The sequence below is a fragment of the Triticum aestivum genome, chromosome 2A, assembly GCF_018294505.1.
Source record: "Triticum aestivum cultivar Chinese Spring chromosome 2A, IWGSC CS RefSeq v2.1, whole genome shotgun sequence".
NCBI lineage: Eukaryota > Viridiplantae > Streptophyta > Magnoliopsida > Poales > Poaceae > Triticum > Triticum aestivum.
This window is the reverse complement of record NC_057797.1, coordinates 787,030,087-787,047,561: the sequence shown is the minus strand read 5'-3', so window position 1 is coordinate 787,047,561 and position 17,475 is coordinate 787,030,087. Positions and strand designations below refer to the sequence as shown.

Below are 17,475 nucleotides of genomic sequence, written 5' to 3'. Positions count from 1 at the left end.
TGGAAGTACAAATGCATCTTTCAAGTCAAAGGCTCATTCCATCTCATATACATGGGACCAAACCAAGCGGAAAATAGGTGCTTCTCAGTCTACCATGCATTTATCTTTCACTTACATAATTCTACCTTCATCTTCATGTACAATGACTTTCCTCCACCATGCACTGAACCTCACCGGATATATGCTCTGGGAAAGTCATTCGTCTTTGATGACAAAACCAGCCGCAATGAAAGTGAATAGTTACACATGCATTTGTTGACTACTCAAATCATATTATGCAATATTATTATCAACTATTATAACCATGAAATAATTCACCGTTTTGCATACAACATGGTAGTATGGTACCAATGAACAAATACATACTTTTGTTAATGATTCATAAAATTCCTAAGTGCATCAATTATCCTCTACAAAATCCCGCAGCAACGCGCGGGGTACCATCTAGTATAACATATGTTAATGAGAGGAAGGGTCAAATAGAAGTTTTTCCTTTTTGTGGTCAACGGAATGAGTTTAACCTGGTGGTTAGGAGCGACTGCTCTCAACCCTCGTGCTTGAGTTCGGACTCTAGTATTCACGAATCGCTACAGGAATAAGCTTTCACGAATCGCTACAGCAATGTTTTAACTGGGCCGCGGGCCCGCTGCTGGTCGCTGTAGGCGCCACTTGTCCAATGGGCGCCTACAGCGCCAACTAGGAGCTCACAGAAAGCCTGGCCCGGAATGCAAAACTGAAGCCCAAACTGATGGATCTTCTTTCGGGCTGCAAAACAGAGCCTGGGCCCATCCCAAAAAGCAGGTCCATTCCTGGGTTTTCCTGGTGCGACCACTATTTTTCACTTCAAGTGAGACAGTAGTTTCGGAGAAAATGAAGCACAACCAAGATCGAACCCATGTCTCCTTGATAGGAGATAGAGGCACTAGCCACTCCGCTCTGTGTTGAGTTCATGATGTACCGTAGGGCAAGACCTACTGAATGTAAAAGAGCCAATTTTCTCCACCATTTTTCTGCTTTCTGCACGTATTTTTCCTTGTTTTCTTTCCTTTCTTTTTTGCTTCTCCATTTTTTTTCCATTTTTTGCATTTGTTTCTTCAGTCTTTGTTTCTTTGGTTTATTTTGTTTCTTTTTTGTTTCCATTTCTTTGGTTTTCTTGGTTTCTCTTGTTTTCATTCTACATTTTTTGTATATGTTAACAACATTTTTCTAATACAAGTTTAACAGTTTTTCATACAAATTTAACATTTTCTAATATGTGCTCAACATTTGTTGTAGACACGTTTTCAAAAAAAAAATCAAGTGCTTAATTAACATTTTTAAGATACAAGATAAACATTTTTTAATTCATGGTCACCATTTTTTCCTTTAGTTTATTATGTTTCTTTTTCGGTTTTCAGTTTTTTGATTTTTCTTTGTTTCTTCTTCTTTTTCATTCTACATTTTTATATACATGATCAACATTAAACTTGTTCAACTTTTTTTCAAATACTAATTCAACATTTTAGATACATGATCAACATTTTTCAAATACATGTTCACAATTTTTTAAATCCTTGTTCAACATTTTTTTCAAATACTTGTTGAACATTTTTATATACATGATCAACATTTCTTCAAATAGTTGTTCAATATTTTTGAAATAGTTGTTCAACATTTTTCAAATACTTATTCAACATTTTTAAATGTTTTTCGAATAGTGCTTTTGTAATATATATATTTAAAATATTTTAAAGTAAAAATAAAGCAAAATACAAGACAAAAACATAAAAAACAGGCTGGTGTTTCGTACACGCATGGGACGGCCCAACTTGTGGTTCCCTTCAGCGAGGGGTTCGCTCCTTTCTCGCTTAATGCGAGACATAGGGGAGCCATTTTTAAGGCGAGTTCGAGCCAGGTTGTCAGGCTGGGCTACCCCTTGATGAAGTTTCATACACTTCAAATTTTCTACTCCCTCGCCCCTAAAAAAATCTACTCCCTTCAATCTATAAAAATGTACTAGAGAAGTGATAATTAATAGGTGGCTGCTACATGTTAGAAGGGATACGGACGAAATCACTGTTTTGACCTTGTCCACGTTTATGGTCACAAACTGAACCCGACGTGAAAGTATTTCACGATTTGACCCTTTTAGAAACGCCAGGGCCCGTGGCGTTTCCAGCCAACATTGAAACGCCGACCAAGCTAGCGTTTCTGGCCAACACAGAAACGCCGTGGTAGCTAGCGTTTCTTCCGTGGCCCACAGTCAGTCCGAACCCGCTGTTTTCGCTGAGGTGGCACATCAGAAACGCCAATGGCCCTGGCGTTTCTGCCCTGTATGAAGTAATGCGCGCGGGGCCGCGGGGGCCTGACCCAGCCCATATCTCCGCTCGAGTAGTTCGTCCCGACGAACTGGCGGCCGCCCCCTCCCTCTTCTTCACCAAATCTCCCCCAGATCTTCTATTTTGATCATCAAAACGAGTAGATTGAAGCACCCCCGAGTTACTTGAGGTATTCTCTTCCCAATCCTCCATTTATTTTCAGTCAAGATTGGCTATTGTAGATGCATTTTTTGAAACATGGTGGAACCCTAAGATGAGTTATTAGTGATTTGTTTGATGAATATTTTGGGGATATACTCATTGTGTTGAAGTATTTTTAGTTAATTTGTTTAGTATTGGATTTAGAGAGAGACCGTTTTTTTGGATTAGGTTGAACCTATTATTTGTTAATAATTAGTTGTGATAGATTGTTTAGGATAAAATAGGTTGAAAAGAATTGATGTTGGTAATGTGGCTCGTGATTTATATCTTTGGGATAATTTGTAGTAGTTTCACACAATTTTGTATATGATGTGGTCATAATTTTAAGCATATATCATAACAAATCCATTTACCTTATTTTGTAGGATGTTTGAGCCGGATAAATATCCTGGCCTTGATGATTATTACGAGGAGAAGCATCGTGCTGTGCTTGTGGAAAGAGGGGAGGTAATTATGTATCTATATTGTCGATTCTCATATTGTGATTATATTGTGAGTAGTTTAGAGAAGTATATAAATTGTGCGTGTGGTTTTTGTAGGTTCCTCCAGTACTTCGGTTGAGAGGCCACAACCCACGTGAAACCCGCCACGTCAGCTTGCAACACCATTGGTGCTGGCGTTTCTAGAAACGCTAGCTGGCTCGGCGTTTCTAACCCGCCACGTCAGCTTGCAACGCCAACTCGGCCTGGCAGTGGGCCAGGTAAGAAACGCTAGCTTGGTCGGCGTTTCAATGTTGGCTGGAAACGGGCCCTGACGTTTCTAAAAGGGTTAAAGCGTGAAATACTTTCACGTCGGGTTCAGTTTGTGACGATCAACGTGGACTAGGCCAGAACAATGATTTCGTCCAAGGGATACAAAGGGATTGGTGGAATCGTTGATTTTATTGCTTGAGCCTCGTGGGCATATATATATGAGTACAATGACCAACTTGGAGTACAAGACAATGCAGGAACAAATCCTAGTCTATCTCGTCTTTCCTAATAATCATTATACTCAACACCTCCATGCAGTCACAATGGTAGCGACGTAGACGGCGAGAATGGAGAAGAATCCGAAGGCAAGCCGGTAGACACCCCACCCCCCCCCCCCCACACACGCACACAGTCGTAACGGGCGGTGCATCGCTGAAGTCGTGGCTGGAGTGAAAACTGACGGGGTGGCTCAAGCAAGGCGATAGCCCTTTGTGCCGATGTCGATGTAGCTGAGAACGTAGGGTGATGTAGCCGTGGCGAGGTGACCATGCGGAGAACACCGTGGTCGATGTCGAGTCAGGGTAGCCGGTGTCGAGGAAGTCAGCATGGAGCAGCGGGCTCAAGGAGGTGCCATGTTAGTCATCGGTGCAGTGGTGTCGAAGTAGTGGTGCCCCGGGAAGAAGACGTTGTTGTTGACCCGACGCGCCGGGTTTGCCAAGCGCAGGGACACATTGTGGACGAAGGCACGCATCGGTGTTGCCAAGCATCGAGCATGCGTAGACGGACGAAGACGAAGTTGACGAAGTGCTGACCAGGATGCCAGGCACGAAGACACATCATGGATGAAGGCACGCATCAGTGTTGCCAGCACCAGGCATGCATAGATGAGGGACCTGCACGAGCTGTATGCCATGTCGAGGAGTCGGAGGGCCAACAGAGAAGAAGACTCAACGACGGTTGTGGCGCCAATCGGCATGGAGACCGATGTCACCAATGGTGGCCGAGTAGGCAAAATGGTCGGGGAAGATGACGACGACGCTGGCGACGGGCTGGCGCAGGATGAAGACGGATGGGGTGGACGGGCAGCGGCGGCTACGAGGGTTAGTGGTGACGGCCTGATGGCGACTAGGTTAGGACCGTAGCGGCGGTGCTCGAAGTAGGCGAGGAACCCGACAACATGATGAAGACCGGCGCGGACAGTGGTGTTCCCTCGCCGAGGGAGGCGGCACGGACGGTAGTGTTCCCGCGACGGGAGGCAGGGCAGCGCATAACACGGGAAGTCGACGTGCGGGGACGGCGGAGTGGACCGCGGGCCGTGGCGCTATGGCCCAAAGGGCGACACAGCGGTAGTAGGCGTGTCGGGGTGACAGCGGGAAGACCTCGGGGTGGCGGCGGTGACCGCGGGCCGTGGTGCTACGGCCTGAAGGGGCAGCGCCGTGGCGGAGCGCGGTTCGGTGCAACTGCGGGGACGACCTCAGATGGTGGCGGACACTGCGTGCCACGCTCGCTACGGCCTGATGGGGCGACGCAACGGCAGCCAGAGGATCGGTGTAGCCACGGAGACTACCTGATATGGACGTCCTCGGGGAGGCGGTAGACCGCGGGCCGTGGCGCTACAGCCCAAAGGGGCTACGTAGCGGCAGCACGCGGGTCGATGCAGTCATAAGGAGAACCACGGGGCGGCGACGCTGCAGCCCGATGGGGCGACGCAGCGATAGCCCGATGCTTAATCGCTAGAGGGGCACGCTTTATTCGGAACAATCTTCACAGGGCATGCGAAGACGCACGCAAGCAACTGCCACGTCGGTCGTGCGGTATAGATGCAGCGAATCATGAACGGACGGGTGATCAATCCGATAGCTTGCGAGGTCGAAGTGTCCCCTGGATCAGATGAGGCGGCCGGTGGTGACAAAAGCAGGCAACCGAATAGAACACGCGTTGTACAGAAACAGGATTGAAGCGCGTGACGCGAGCAACAGCACCTACCGCCAAGCCAAGACGTGCACGAACATGTTGTCCGGGCCAACACCTGCACACGATCCACCACCTGCATGAACATGTGAGCCGGTCCAAGGGGCGTGGACCAGTGGTTGGCGCGAGCGGTTCTAACACCTACGTCAACTTCCTTCTTAATTAACTTTCTCTCGCCCCTGAATTGAACTTCCTACCCACCCGAACCAACACTCTCTAGGTTGCACGTTATGTTGAACCTGTAACGAATACTCTTATTACATAGGTTTAACATTACTCAGATAATCAGTCGGTTCAAACAGATCGTTTTTAAATCACGTTTTGATAGGCTAACGTGTTAGCCTACCAAAACGTCATATATTTTGGATCCGAGGTAGTATAATATGGATCCGATGAAATTCCACCAAAGCTAGGCAACGGGCGCAGATGGCACACTCAGCTTAGTAATAATCTTTATGAAGGAAGACGAAAAGGGGTGGTTGGGGTGATCTGCGACGAAGTCCATCATAATAGGCATCTGTTGATCTCCTCCCCTCCCCACCCATGTTGCCTCGATTCACCTAGGTTACCCAGTCGTCTTTCTGGATCGTGCTTCCCTCAAAAGAACTCTAGATGGGTTGCATTCGGCTTGCAGGCCCGATTAACCAGAATACTCAGATTTTTCTACGGGAGTAGTTTCCTTCAAGGACAGCCTGCCAGTTACCGATCGGACGACCAAGGACGATTAAAGCATGTGATCCAACAGAGGAAAATGCACATGGTGTGAGAAAACTCGAAACGGCTTCAGTTTTACTGTCCTTAATGAAGGAAGATGAAAGGAGGGGGGCTGGGGGTAATCTGCGACGAAGTCCATCACAATGGGCATCTGTTGATCCCCTCCCCTCCCCTCCCGTGTCGCCTCCGCGTGCGACCGGGGGGGGGGGGGGGACCCTTGCTCCGCGGCCCTCAGCCCACTACTGAGAAAGGGCTTATAGGTGAACACAATACATTGGCGGGCTGGACTAGGCACCCGGCACAAGTAGTTAGGAGAAGCAGCAGTGGCGGGAAGCAAAACGCGATCGCCAGAGCTAGAGGCACAGCAGTGGCGGACGAAGCTCTTCACCCGCCACAAAGAAGCAATGCTGAGCGTGGATACGTTATGAATGTTTCTTGTGGCGAGTGGCTATACTTAGCCACCACTATTGTTACAGGTAGCAGCGGCAGGCGAGGTAATGTCCCCGCCACAGTTAAAAGCCTCTAATAGGTTACATATTTTAGCGGCAGGCCATTTATATTCAACTGAAGAGTTACCGCCCGCCACCCCAAATTAGCAGTGGCGGGTCTTGTGGCACGCCCGTCACAGCTATTTAGGACTATCTGCACCGCGTGCCCCCTCTCTCTCCCTTACCCCACACTCTCACCCTCTCCCACATCTCGCTCTCGTCGTTGCCTTTGCCCTCCACCGCGGCGCTGCCCATGTCACTGTCGCCGTCGCCGTCCGCTACCGTCATCGTCCTCGCCCTCCACCGCGTCGTCCTCACCCTCGATCCGCTGCCCCTGCGGCCGCCGCCCTCGGTACACCACTCCATCGCCGTCCACTCCGGCAGGTATAATGTATCCGTCCCTCATGTATTTCCGGCTGTCCTCATTGCCACCCGCCGCCACGCACGTTCAACTAGGGTTAGGGTTAGGGGTTTCATCATTGTATTTTTAGTTTTTAGTTTATATGTAGTTGTAGTTTCTAGCTATTTTTTGGAACAGCGAACCAAAATAGTGATAGTTTTTTAGACAATTAAGAAAAGTGGTAGTTTTTTGTAGCCCTAACCCGTAATGTGGTATTTCTTTGCTATTTACTCGGGTGTGATCTCTCCTGTTTTCTTGGTTTTTCTTTGATCTGCTTGTAAGAGGGTCTCCTCATCATCATGTATGAGTTTGGCAGTGTGCTTTATATATAAAGCGGGACGCAAGCGAATAATCTTTATTGAGATATGGGTCTGTCTATGTCACATCTAGATGTGAGATAATACCTCACATCTAACATGACATCATCTTAGTTGATTTTTTAGCACTTGTTTGTTGTTGTCCAGCCCAGCGTCATTTTTGTTTTTTGAGAATCACCAAGCACGACTAAAAAAAGGGCCACCCAGAGCATGTTCGCATGGCTAGGCTTGCCGCTGTTGCTGCTCCCTTGCTTAATGCTACTAATACTACTACAAACAGGCTTACCGATGTCGCTGCTCCTTTGCTAATGCTACTAGTCGTCGTACTACTACAAACGACAGCTCACTTCCCTTCGTTTGTTGCTGCTAGTTGTACTACTACACTACACTACACTACACAGCAACTCGAGACACTTTCTGTTGTTGTTAGTCGTACTACAAATCTACACTACACGACAGCTCGCGTTCTTCTCTTCTTACGATGGAGATAATCTCGCTAGAATATTAGTTTTCTTTCCAATGAACACATTTTGATATATTTTTAAAATTTTATAAACACGAACAAATTTATGAAATTTGGAACATTTATTGAATCTTGTGAATTTATGAAAAAAGAAAAAATAATCAGAAAAAAAGAAAAAAATGAGATCAAATTTTGAAAATAGAAAAAATAAAAGGAGAGAAAAACCAATAAAGAAAATTGATAAAATAAAAAATAGAAAACATGAACAAAACAAAACCAAAATCATATCCTAGCTACTTGAGTCGGCTCATCTGCGGTTTGTTTGCTGTCGAGGGTGGACTTGCAATTGGGACAAAAAAAGTCGAACCCACAGTGGCAAGTCGAGAGTGGATTCGCAAATGGGACTAAAAAAGGTCATGCCCTAGTTGCGAGTTCTGTTTAGACTTGCTACTGGGACAAAAAAGGTTGGGCCCCAGTTGCGAGTCGAGGGTAGACTTGCAACTGGGACAAGAAAAAGGTTGAGCCCCAGTTACGAGTCGACGGTGGACTTGCAACTGATACACAAAAAGGTCAGGCCCCAGTTGTGAATCGACGGTGGACTTGCAACTGGTTGTCAAAAAATTGGGCTGTAGCTGCGAGTCGAAGGTGGAGTTGCAACTCGGACAGAAAATGTTGGACCCTAGTTGCGAGTTGAGGGTGGACTTGCAACTCGAACAAAAAAAAGTTTGCCCCCAGTTACAAAGAACTACAAAAAGGGTGGACTTGCAACTTGGACAAAACAGGTTGGGCCCGAGTTGCGAGTCGAGGGTCGACTTGCAACTTGGACAAAAAAAGTCTTGTTCTATTTATGAGTCGAGAGTGGACCTGGAACTAGGACAAAAAAGGTTGGGCCCCGAATCGAGGGTGGACTTCCAACTAGGACAAAAAAGGACGAACCTCTGTTGCGAGTTGAGGGTGGACTTGTAATTAGGAGGAAAAAAATGTCGGGCCCCAGTTGCGAGTCAACAATGAAATTGCAACCGGAAAAAAAACGTCGGGCCCAGTTGCGACTCGAGGGTGGACTTGCAACTTGGACAAAAAAAGTTGGACCACTAGTTGCGAGTTAAGGGTGGACTTGCAACTCGGACAAAAAAAGTCACGTCCTAGTTACGAGTCGAGGGGGTTGCAACTGGGACGAAAAAAAAGGTCGGCCCCTACTTGCAAGTCGATGATGGGCTTGCAACTAGGAAAAAAGGTTGAGCCCCAGTTGCTAGTCAGTGGTGGACTCACAACTGGGACAAAAAAATGGTAGGTCCCAGTTGCGAGTCGACAATAGGCTTGCAATTAGGAAAAAAGGTCGAGCCATATTTGCGAGTTGACAGTGGGCTTGCAAGTGGGACAAAAAAATGTCAGGTTCCAGTTGCGAGTCAAAGATGTACTTGCAACTGCGACAAAAAATGATCGGACCCTAGTTGCGAGTTGAGCGTGAACTTGCAACTCGGACAAAAAGATCAGGTTCCAGTTGCGAGATGAGGGTGGACTTGCAACTTGCACAGAAAATGGTCAAGCCCCAATTGGCGAGTCATGGGGACAAAAGTGAAGCCAAACATGCCTAGGCCAACAACCCGATACGCAAAAAACAAATAGCGAAAAGCAAGGAAGAAAATACAACGCTTGCAATTGGGAAAACTATGAGTCTAGTTACGAGTTGAGGGTGGACTTGTACCTAGGACAACTACGAAACTACGAGCCCAGTTGCGAGTCAAGGTATGACTTGCAACTAGGATGAAACAAACTACAACCAGTTGCATGTCAAGGGTGGACCTATAACTGGGATGAAAAATAAATCACAGGCAAAATTATAGGGATCAAAGGTCGGTCAGTGTGAAGATGAGGATAAGCTGCATCGTCGAACCCCCAAATGATGACATATATGGGACCACGTGGAAAGAAACACGAGAACATTATGACACAAAATAAACAAGACAAGAGGGCGCGCGACAAAAAATGACGAGCTCACATGGACGCACATGTTTTGGTTTGTACGAACATTAAGGCAAATAAATTGGACAGTTATAGACATATATGAGCTAAAAATTCATCTAGATTGGATTTAGCAAATCTGAAACAAAAAATCTAGCTACATGGTCAAACCAAAAAAACAAAAGAGGGAATAAAAAGCCACATGGCCCTAGAAAAAACTAAGCCCACAGAGAAAAACCAATACACAAAACTTAATAACGGCCCACTAAAAAGAATATTATATCAGGCCTCACTGCTTCACGAGGGACAAACAGAAAACACGATGCAACGATAACGAGCATGACTCAGAAACACGTGTATCTAACAATATACGAGTTGGATTAAACATTGTTAACTCTCATTTAGATGAGAATTAGCAAACCAATCCAAAACAAGACCCCAGACCGCACAGCAAAAATGGCCAAGCATGCACAAACATGTCAACAAGTAGACACCAATCACACGATGCGACACATAGCGCGTATGACAAAAATAACCCGTGATCAAGATTTGCACGACATTCAAAGTGAACATATGACAGAGCGAAAACAAGTTCATGAATTTTAAACAAATAAAGAAAGAAAGAAAGGAAAAAGGTAAAAGGGAGAGAAGGATAAAATAAAAATAAAAACAAAAAACCCACGAATTTAAAACTAGTTCATAATTGAAAGCAAATAATGAAATAGAAAAAATAAAACAAAAAAATAAAATAAAACGGAAACAAACAAAGAAAAAATACTAGGAGTCAAATGAAAGTATACAAAAATGAGAAGAACTAGAATTGACTCGTTGCACATACTTTTGACAAGAAAATAGAAAAACGCAGCCTATGGCGAAAAAATACTAAGGCACACTAGATGTGAGGCGCTGGAGAGAAATGCAACACAAAAACAAACACGACAACGGGCCGACCTCGTACAAGATACAACCTGGACATGAGCTACGCGCGAGACAAGGCTGAACGAGCGAGCGCACCGGTCAGACCATCACGTTTTGCACAAATATTAAAGACAAAAGACAGATAATCCAACGACTCTGAACTTAGATGTGAGATAGCTATTTCACATCTAGATGTGAAATAGCAAATCTGTTTGCACAAATATTAAAAACAAAAGACAGATGATCCAACGACTCTGGACTTAGATGTGAGATAGCTATTTCACATCTAGATGTGAAATAGCAAATCTGTTGAGATATTAGGGGCGGAGACAGGGGGGTGCGACCAGGGGTCAGACACCCCCCATCGCCTCGCCCCCCTTGTGATTTTTCGTAGGTACTAGCGTATAACTAATGGCCTAACATTCCAGTCCAAAGGCCCAGTACTACAGAGTCGCTAAGTTGTACGCACCACGAAAATAGGAATTCCTAATGTACAGCCGTTCAGATTTAGTAGCTTCGTCCAGATTGACAGTTTCCTTTCGTTCGTGGCTTCGTGCATCCTTTTTCGCCGCCGCCTCGCAGCTCTGCCTCCCCCTCTCGTTAAAATTGAAAACCACTCCGACGATCGAATCCGCGGCAGGTCAGCTGCTTCACGGATCAATCTTGGAATCATACATTCATACCTCCACTTGAAGGTACGCCATCATACAACTGCAAGCTACTAATTTATCAGATTGTTTTTTACCTTTCTTTTCTAGTTTGTAGTCTAGGAGTCGGTGGCTGCTAGATGGCCTAGTCTATAATATTTCCTGTCACTTTGGATCTTTGTTTGCTTGGAGATTTACCTCGCCTGAGCTGGATGATGTTCTCTGTTCGTGTTTGGTCAATATATGAAATCAGAGGGGAAACCCCTCTTTTGCTCAAAGAATAAGTTATCAAATCGATTACACATTAGAGACTATAGGACTATTTCTTAGTGAATTGGTAGCATTGCTACAAGTCAAAGGTTCGATTCATTAATTGGATGCAATAAGATTTCAAATTGTACATCCAATTTCACCTTTGGTTTAATGTTTGCACGTCTACTCTATTTCCGAGGGCCCTTATCAGCCATACACGATAGCATCACCGACTCCAATATACAAGTATTTATTTTTCATTTGATTGGATAATCAACATGTTCGGCCATTGTTATTGTAGAGAAAAATTTGAACTAACAGAAATGTATATTTTTCTTTATATTACAGAAATATATGGCGGGACATTCATATAAGTGCCATATATTCAGACTATATTTTTTGTGACACGTCTCTTGAGCGATCATTATTTTTTCGCCCCCCTCATGTTCAAATCCTGGCTCCGCCCCTGGAGATATAGTAGTATGTTGAAGTCTTATACTCTAGCCAGATTCATCTACCTATCTGGGATCGCGCCGAACAGAAGGTTGTCGGAGAGGTCGAGGTGGAACAGCCAGGTCAGCTGCGACAAGCCAGCAGGGATCACACCACGCAGCATGTTCTCTGAGAGATCGAGCTTTCGCAAGTTAACGCACTGCATGATGCTAGGAGGAATGCCGCCGGCGAGATGGTTCTGCGAAAGATCAAGCAGCCCGAGCTGCTGGCATGGGCCTCAGGGTGGACACGGTCCGGGCCGGTCCGGTCCCGGTCCGAGCCGTCGTTTGGACCGGCCGCCGGCGGTCCGGGCCGGACCGGACCGAGCAGTGCAGCGGTCCTGATTTCAGGGACCGGACCGGCAGGCGTGAAGCTCGGTGCGGACCGGCGGTCCTCACGGTCCGGCGACATCCAGTCACTGCCATGTGGGTCCAGCGTGGCGGAGGGGTGGTCGGAGAAGAAGCAGGGTGGCCGGAGCCGGAGAAGACGCTCCTGATGCACGGCGGCGCGAGGGAGAGGCAAGGAAGAGAGAGGGAGCGGCTCGGCTATGCGGGGTAGACGAGGAGCAGCCGCGCGAGGGCACGGCGGCGCGAGGCGGAGGGGGCCGGTGCCGGGGAGAGGGAGGCGAGGGAGGGGGGCCGCGTAGGGGAGAGAAGAAGCTGCCTGACGGCGCAGCCGCGCAGGGGAGAGGGAGGCGAGGGAGAGAGGAAGCTCGCTCGCTAGGTCACGCACGCACGAGGCACGACTATATGCGTTGGGCTCTCCTGATTAGCTGTATATTGGGCTGGGCCTTCGGTCCTCCGAGCCGGACCGAGCTTTCAGCGGACCGGACCGACCAAATTTCGGTCCTGTTTGCGTGGACCGGACCGGCCATATTATTGAGCGAGCCAGGACCGCACGGTCCGGGCCAGAACGAGCCGCGAGCCGGGCCGAAAGCCCGCTCGTCACGTCCACCCTGACATGGGCCCATGGATGGCGGGATGTTGCCGGAGAGCTGGTTGTTTGAGAGGTCTAGCCGCTCGAGCCGCTGCATCCGCGATAAGTCCGGTGGGATGGAGCCGTTGAAGAGGTTATGGGAGAGGTTGAGGTAGGTGAGGTTGGCGAGGTCGGTGAGGTTCGCCGGGATCCCACCGAAGATGCTGTTCAAGTCAAGATGGAACTGCGTTAGGCCAGTGGAGAGGCGACTGACGACAGACGGGATCGTTCCGGCGAGGTCGTTCCCTGCGACACCGAGCTCCCTCAGGCTGGTGCAGTTCGTAAGCGAGGCGAAGAACGGCTCGAGGTCGGTGTTGTTCTGCGGGCTCGTCAAGTTGTTGAACGACAGGTACAGAAACTCGAGGCTCCTCATGCCGCCCAACATGGGCAGCTCGCCGTCGAGGAAATTCGACTCCAGCAGCAGCCACTGAAGCTTGGTCGCGTTCGACAGCGATGGTGGGATGCCGCCGACGAGGTTGTTGGACCACAGCATGAGGAACTTCAGGTTGGGGACAAAGCAATCCGGTCGGATGGGGATCGCGCCGCCGAGATTGTTCGACGACATGTCGATGTACTGCAGGGCGGAGAGGTTGCAGAAGATAGCCGCCGGGATGTTCCCAGAGAGGTTGTTCCCGCCAAGGTTGAGGTATTCCAGGCCCCGGATACGCGTGAGCTCCGGCGCAATCGAGCCGTCGAACTGGTTGTCCGCGAGGCTGAGCTGCTTCAGCCGGCAGAGCTTACCGAGCCCCGGCGGCACCGGCCCAGCGAACGCGTTCCCGGAGAGATCGAGGGTGCTGAGCCTCGAGAGATTGCCGAGCTCTGGCGGAACCATCCCGGCGAGCAGCGCGTTGGACGACACGTCGAGAAATTTGAGTCTCGAGAGGTTGCCGAGCTCCGGCGGGACGCTGCCGGCGAAGTGGTTGCCGGAGAGGTCCAGTACCCTGAGGTGCAAGAGGTTGCCGAGCGCGGGCGAGACCTCGCCTGAGAGCCTCTGATTTCTCAGCACCAACTGCACGACACGCCGACGCCGCGTCACCGGGTCGCAGGTGACACCGGTCCAGCTGCACACGTCCGGCGAGGAACCCCAGCCGGCGAGAACTTCCTTGGGGTCGCCGGAGACGGCGGCCTTGAAGTCCAAAAGCGCGGAGAGGTCGTCCTCTTCCGACACGCCGCTGACGCTGGCTGCCTCGTGGAAGAGGAAGAGGAAGAGGAAGGAGAGGAGAAACGTGAACAGGAGGACCGTTGAGGTTGGCGTGGCCGCCATGAGAGGGCGCGCGGGGTGTTGGGAGTAGCTAGCTTGGTGCTGGAGCTCAAGCTCACATCGAAGGATATATAGGAATGGTGATAGCAACGCTGCTCGCCGGGATAGTGCCTCCTTGTGCTCTCTACACCCAAATTGTTCCCTCGATGACTCTTATAGGCTGCTTGTGGCCTTGTGCACCACGGTGCACATCGCAAGCTTCATGTAATATAAATGACTTGCTGGTCTTCAGGCTTTTTGCCTGTTTCCTTTTTGTACACTTTCTGCCTGTCTGCAATGTACTCTCTCCGTTTCTAAATATAAAACCTTTTAAAGATTTCACTATGGACTACATACAAATGTATATAGAGTTATACACATACTTTAGAGTGTAGATTCACTCTTTTTGCTTCATATGTAGTCTATAGTGGAATCTCTAAAAGGTTTATATTAAGACATTTTACGGTACATCATACTACTCAATTAAATGGGTAGTAGGCTAAAAGTGATTTGATGTACCGTAAAAGGTCTCATTATATTTAGGAACGGAGGGAGTATAATGTATAAGAGCACTCCAACAGGCGCATAAAAGTTTCGCGCATTAAAATAGTTTTAGCGCGCCACTGTAGTACTTTTAGCGCACCTAACCCAATATTGGTTTATCAGATGCCCAAAAACGCGTGCCTCAAAAAACACGCGGTGCAAATTATGAAGCACGCGTAATCCGGCACCCCAAATTTGCAGCATGCATCGTTCTTTAGCGCATGCCTAACCCTTTTCTGTGCTAATATGTCAAAATGAAAAGTATGAAAACAAAAAAAAACAAAAAAAAATAGTTTTTTGAGGGAAAACTGAATCAGTGGCATGGTATTCTCACCATAGTGACCGGCTACAGCCTCTCGGTTTTCACTCATCTAAGGCTGACACGTCGCTTTTCATCTTCCAACATGATTCTGTGGTCATGTACATGCTTGTTTATGTTGACGATATTGTAATTGCTTGCTCTTGTTCTCAAGCGGTGGACCGTCTGCTTCGCACCCTCTCTCGGTCCTTTCCTATCAAGAATCTTGGTTGTTTGGGTTACTTTCTTGGGGTTGAAGCCACCTATAATTCAGAGAGAATGGTGCTCTCTCAGCACAATTACACTGATGATCTTCTTCACAGAACACATATGGAGAATTGCAAGGCGGTTTCCACACCCATGTCAGTCACAGATAAGCTGACAACAAATCCTGGCACTCCTCTTAGTGATGATGATGCTTTTAGTTACCGCACTATGGTTGGAGGTTTGCAGTATCTTCCGCTCACTCGGCCTTTTCTTTTGTTGTAAACAAGGTCTCCCAAACTTGTCCAAACCTACTGATGTGTGCATTGGGGGACTGTCCAGCGCATATTGAGATATGTCAAGGGTATTACAGTTACATGACTTTTGATTAATAGATCGAGTTCCACACTTCTTAGTGTCTTCATTAATGCTGATTGGGCATGTTGTGCCGATGATAGACGCTCCACAAGAGGTTTCGTTGTCTTTCTTGGATCTAACTGTTGGGTAACGTAGCATGCAATTTCAAAAAAATCCCTACGATCATGCAAGATCTATCTAGGAGATGCATAGCAACGAGAGGGGGAGAGTGTGTCCACGTACCCTCGTAGACCGAAAGCGGAAGCGTTAGGTTAACGCGGTTGATGTAGTCGAACGTCTTCACGATCCAACCGATCTAGTACCGAACGTACGACACCTCCGAGTTCAGCACACGTTCAGCTCGACGACGTCCCTCGAACTCTTGATCCAGCAGAGGGTCGAGGGAGAGTTTTGTCAGCACGACGGCGTGATGACGGTGATGGTGATGTGATCCGCACAGGGCTTCGCCTAAGCACTACGACGCTATGACCGGAGGTGTAAACTGTGGAGGGGGGCACTGCACATGGCTAAGAGAACAATTGATGTGCCTTTGGGGTGCCCCCTCCCCCGTATATACAGGAGCGGAGGAGAAGGCCGACGGCCAGGAGGTGCCTGCCATGGGGGGGAGTCCTACTAGGACTCCACTCCTAGTAGGATTTGGCCCCCCTTTTCCGTTCTTCCACCGGAGGGAAAAGGAAGGAGAGGGAGAGGGAGAGGAAAAGGGGGGGGGGGGCGCCGCCCCTCCCCTAGTCCAATTCGGACTGCCATGGGGGAGCGCGCGGCCAACCCTTGCGGCCCTCCTCTCTCTCCACTAAGGCCCATGTAGGTCCAATACTTCCCCGAGGGGCCCCTCGGTACTCCGGTAAAATACCCGAACCACTCGAGACCCCTCGTCATGTCCGTGATCTCATCCAGGACTCCGAGAACAAAACTTTGGTCACCAAAACACATAAATCATAATACAAATTGTCATTGAATGTTAAGCGTGCGGACCGTACGGGTTCGAGAACTATGTAGACATGACCAAGACACATCTCCGGTCAATAAACAATAGCGGAACCTGGATGCTCATATTGGTTCCTACATATTCTACGAAGATCTTTATCGGTCAAACCGCATAACAACATACGTTTTCCCTTTGTCATCGTATGTTACTTGCCCGAGATTCGATCGTCGGTATCCTCATACCTAGTTCAATCTCATTACCGGCAAGTCTCTTTACTCGTTCCATAACGCATCATCCCGTAAGAAACTCATTAGTCACATTGCTTGCAAGGCTTATAGTGATGAGCATTAACGAGAGGGCCCAGAGATACCTCTTCGATACACGGAGTGACAAATCCTAATCTTGATCTATGCCAACCAAAAAACACCTTCAGAGACACCAGTAGAGCATCTTCATAATCACCCAGTTACGTTGTGACGTTTGATAGCCCACAAGGTGTTCCTCCGGCATTTTCGGGAGTTGCATAATCTCATAGTCAGTGGAACTTGTATAAGTCATGAAGAAAGAAATAGTAATAAAACTTAACGATCATTATGCTAAGCTAACAGATGGATCTTGTCCATCACATCATTCTCTAATGATGTGATCCCGTTCATCAAATGACAATACATGTCTATGGTCAGGAAACATAACCATCTTTGATTAACGAGCTAGTCAAGTAGAGGCATACTAGGGATACTCTGTTTTGTCTATGTATTCACACATGTACTAAGTTTCCGGTCAATACAATTTTAGCATGAATAATAAACATTTATCATGATATAAGGAAATATAAATAACAACTTTATTATTGCCTCTAGGGCATATGCCCTTCACTAACATGATATCATGGACCGCTCGGAAACAACCAACAGTATCAAGTTCAAGTACCGAGGTAGAATATAATGCTCTTGTGAATGGTGCAGCTGAAGTTGCTTGGGTACAGTCTATGCTTAGAGAACTGGGTGTGCCCCAGTCTCGTCCACCAATCGTATGGTGTGATAATTTGGGTGCCACATACCTAACTGCAAATCCAGT

General features: G+C 47.7%; 1 protein-coding gene across 1 annotated transcript; it reads right to left on the bottom strand.

Moving 5' to 3' along the window:
* Window positions 1-11,789: 11,789 nt before the first annotated feature.
* Window positions 11,790-14,183, bottom strand: LOC123186808 (putative leucine-rich repeat receptor-like serine/threonine-protein kinase At2g24130). The gene is made up of 2 exons (XM_044598508.1): window positions 12,802-14,183; window positions 11,790-12,072 (listed from the first exon to the last, which is right to left on the bottom strand). The coding sequence occupies exons 1-2, from the start codon at window positions 14,072-14,074 to the stop codon at window positions 11,858-11,860; spliced, it is 1,488 nt and encodes a 495-aa protein (XP_044454443.1). The 5' UTR covers window positions 14,075-14,183; the 3' UTR covers window positions 11,790-11,857.
* Between the last annotated feature and the right edge of the window lie 3,292 nt (window positions 14,184-17,475).

Bases quoted from the DNA above. Each gene is read 5' to 3' on its own strand.
- LOC123186808 (XM_044598508.1), bottom strand. From the start codon at position 14,074: ATGGCGGCCACGCCAACCTCAACGGTCCTCCTGTTCACGTTTCTCCTC. The intron at 12,073-12,801 runs GCCCATGTCAGG...GTCCACCCTGAG, and splicing joins CAACATCCCGCCATCCATGG to GCCCATGCCAGCAGCTCGGG.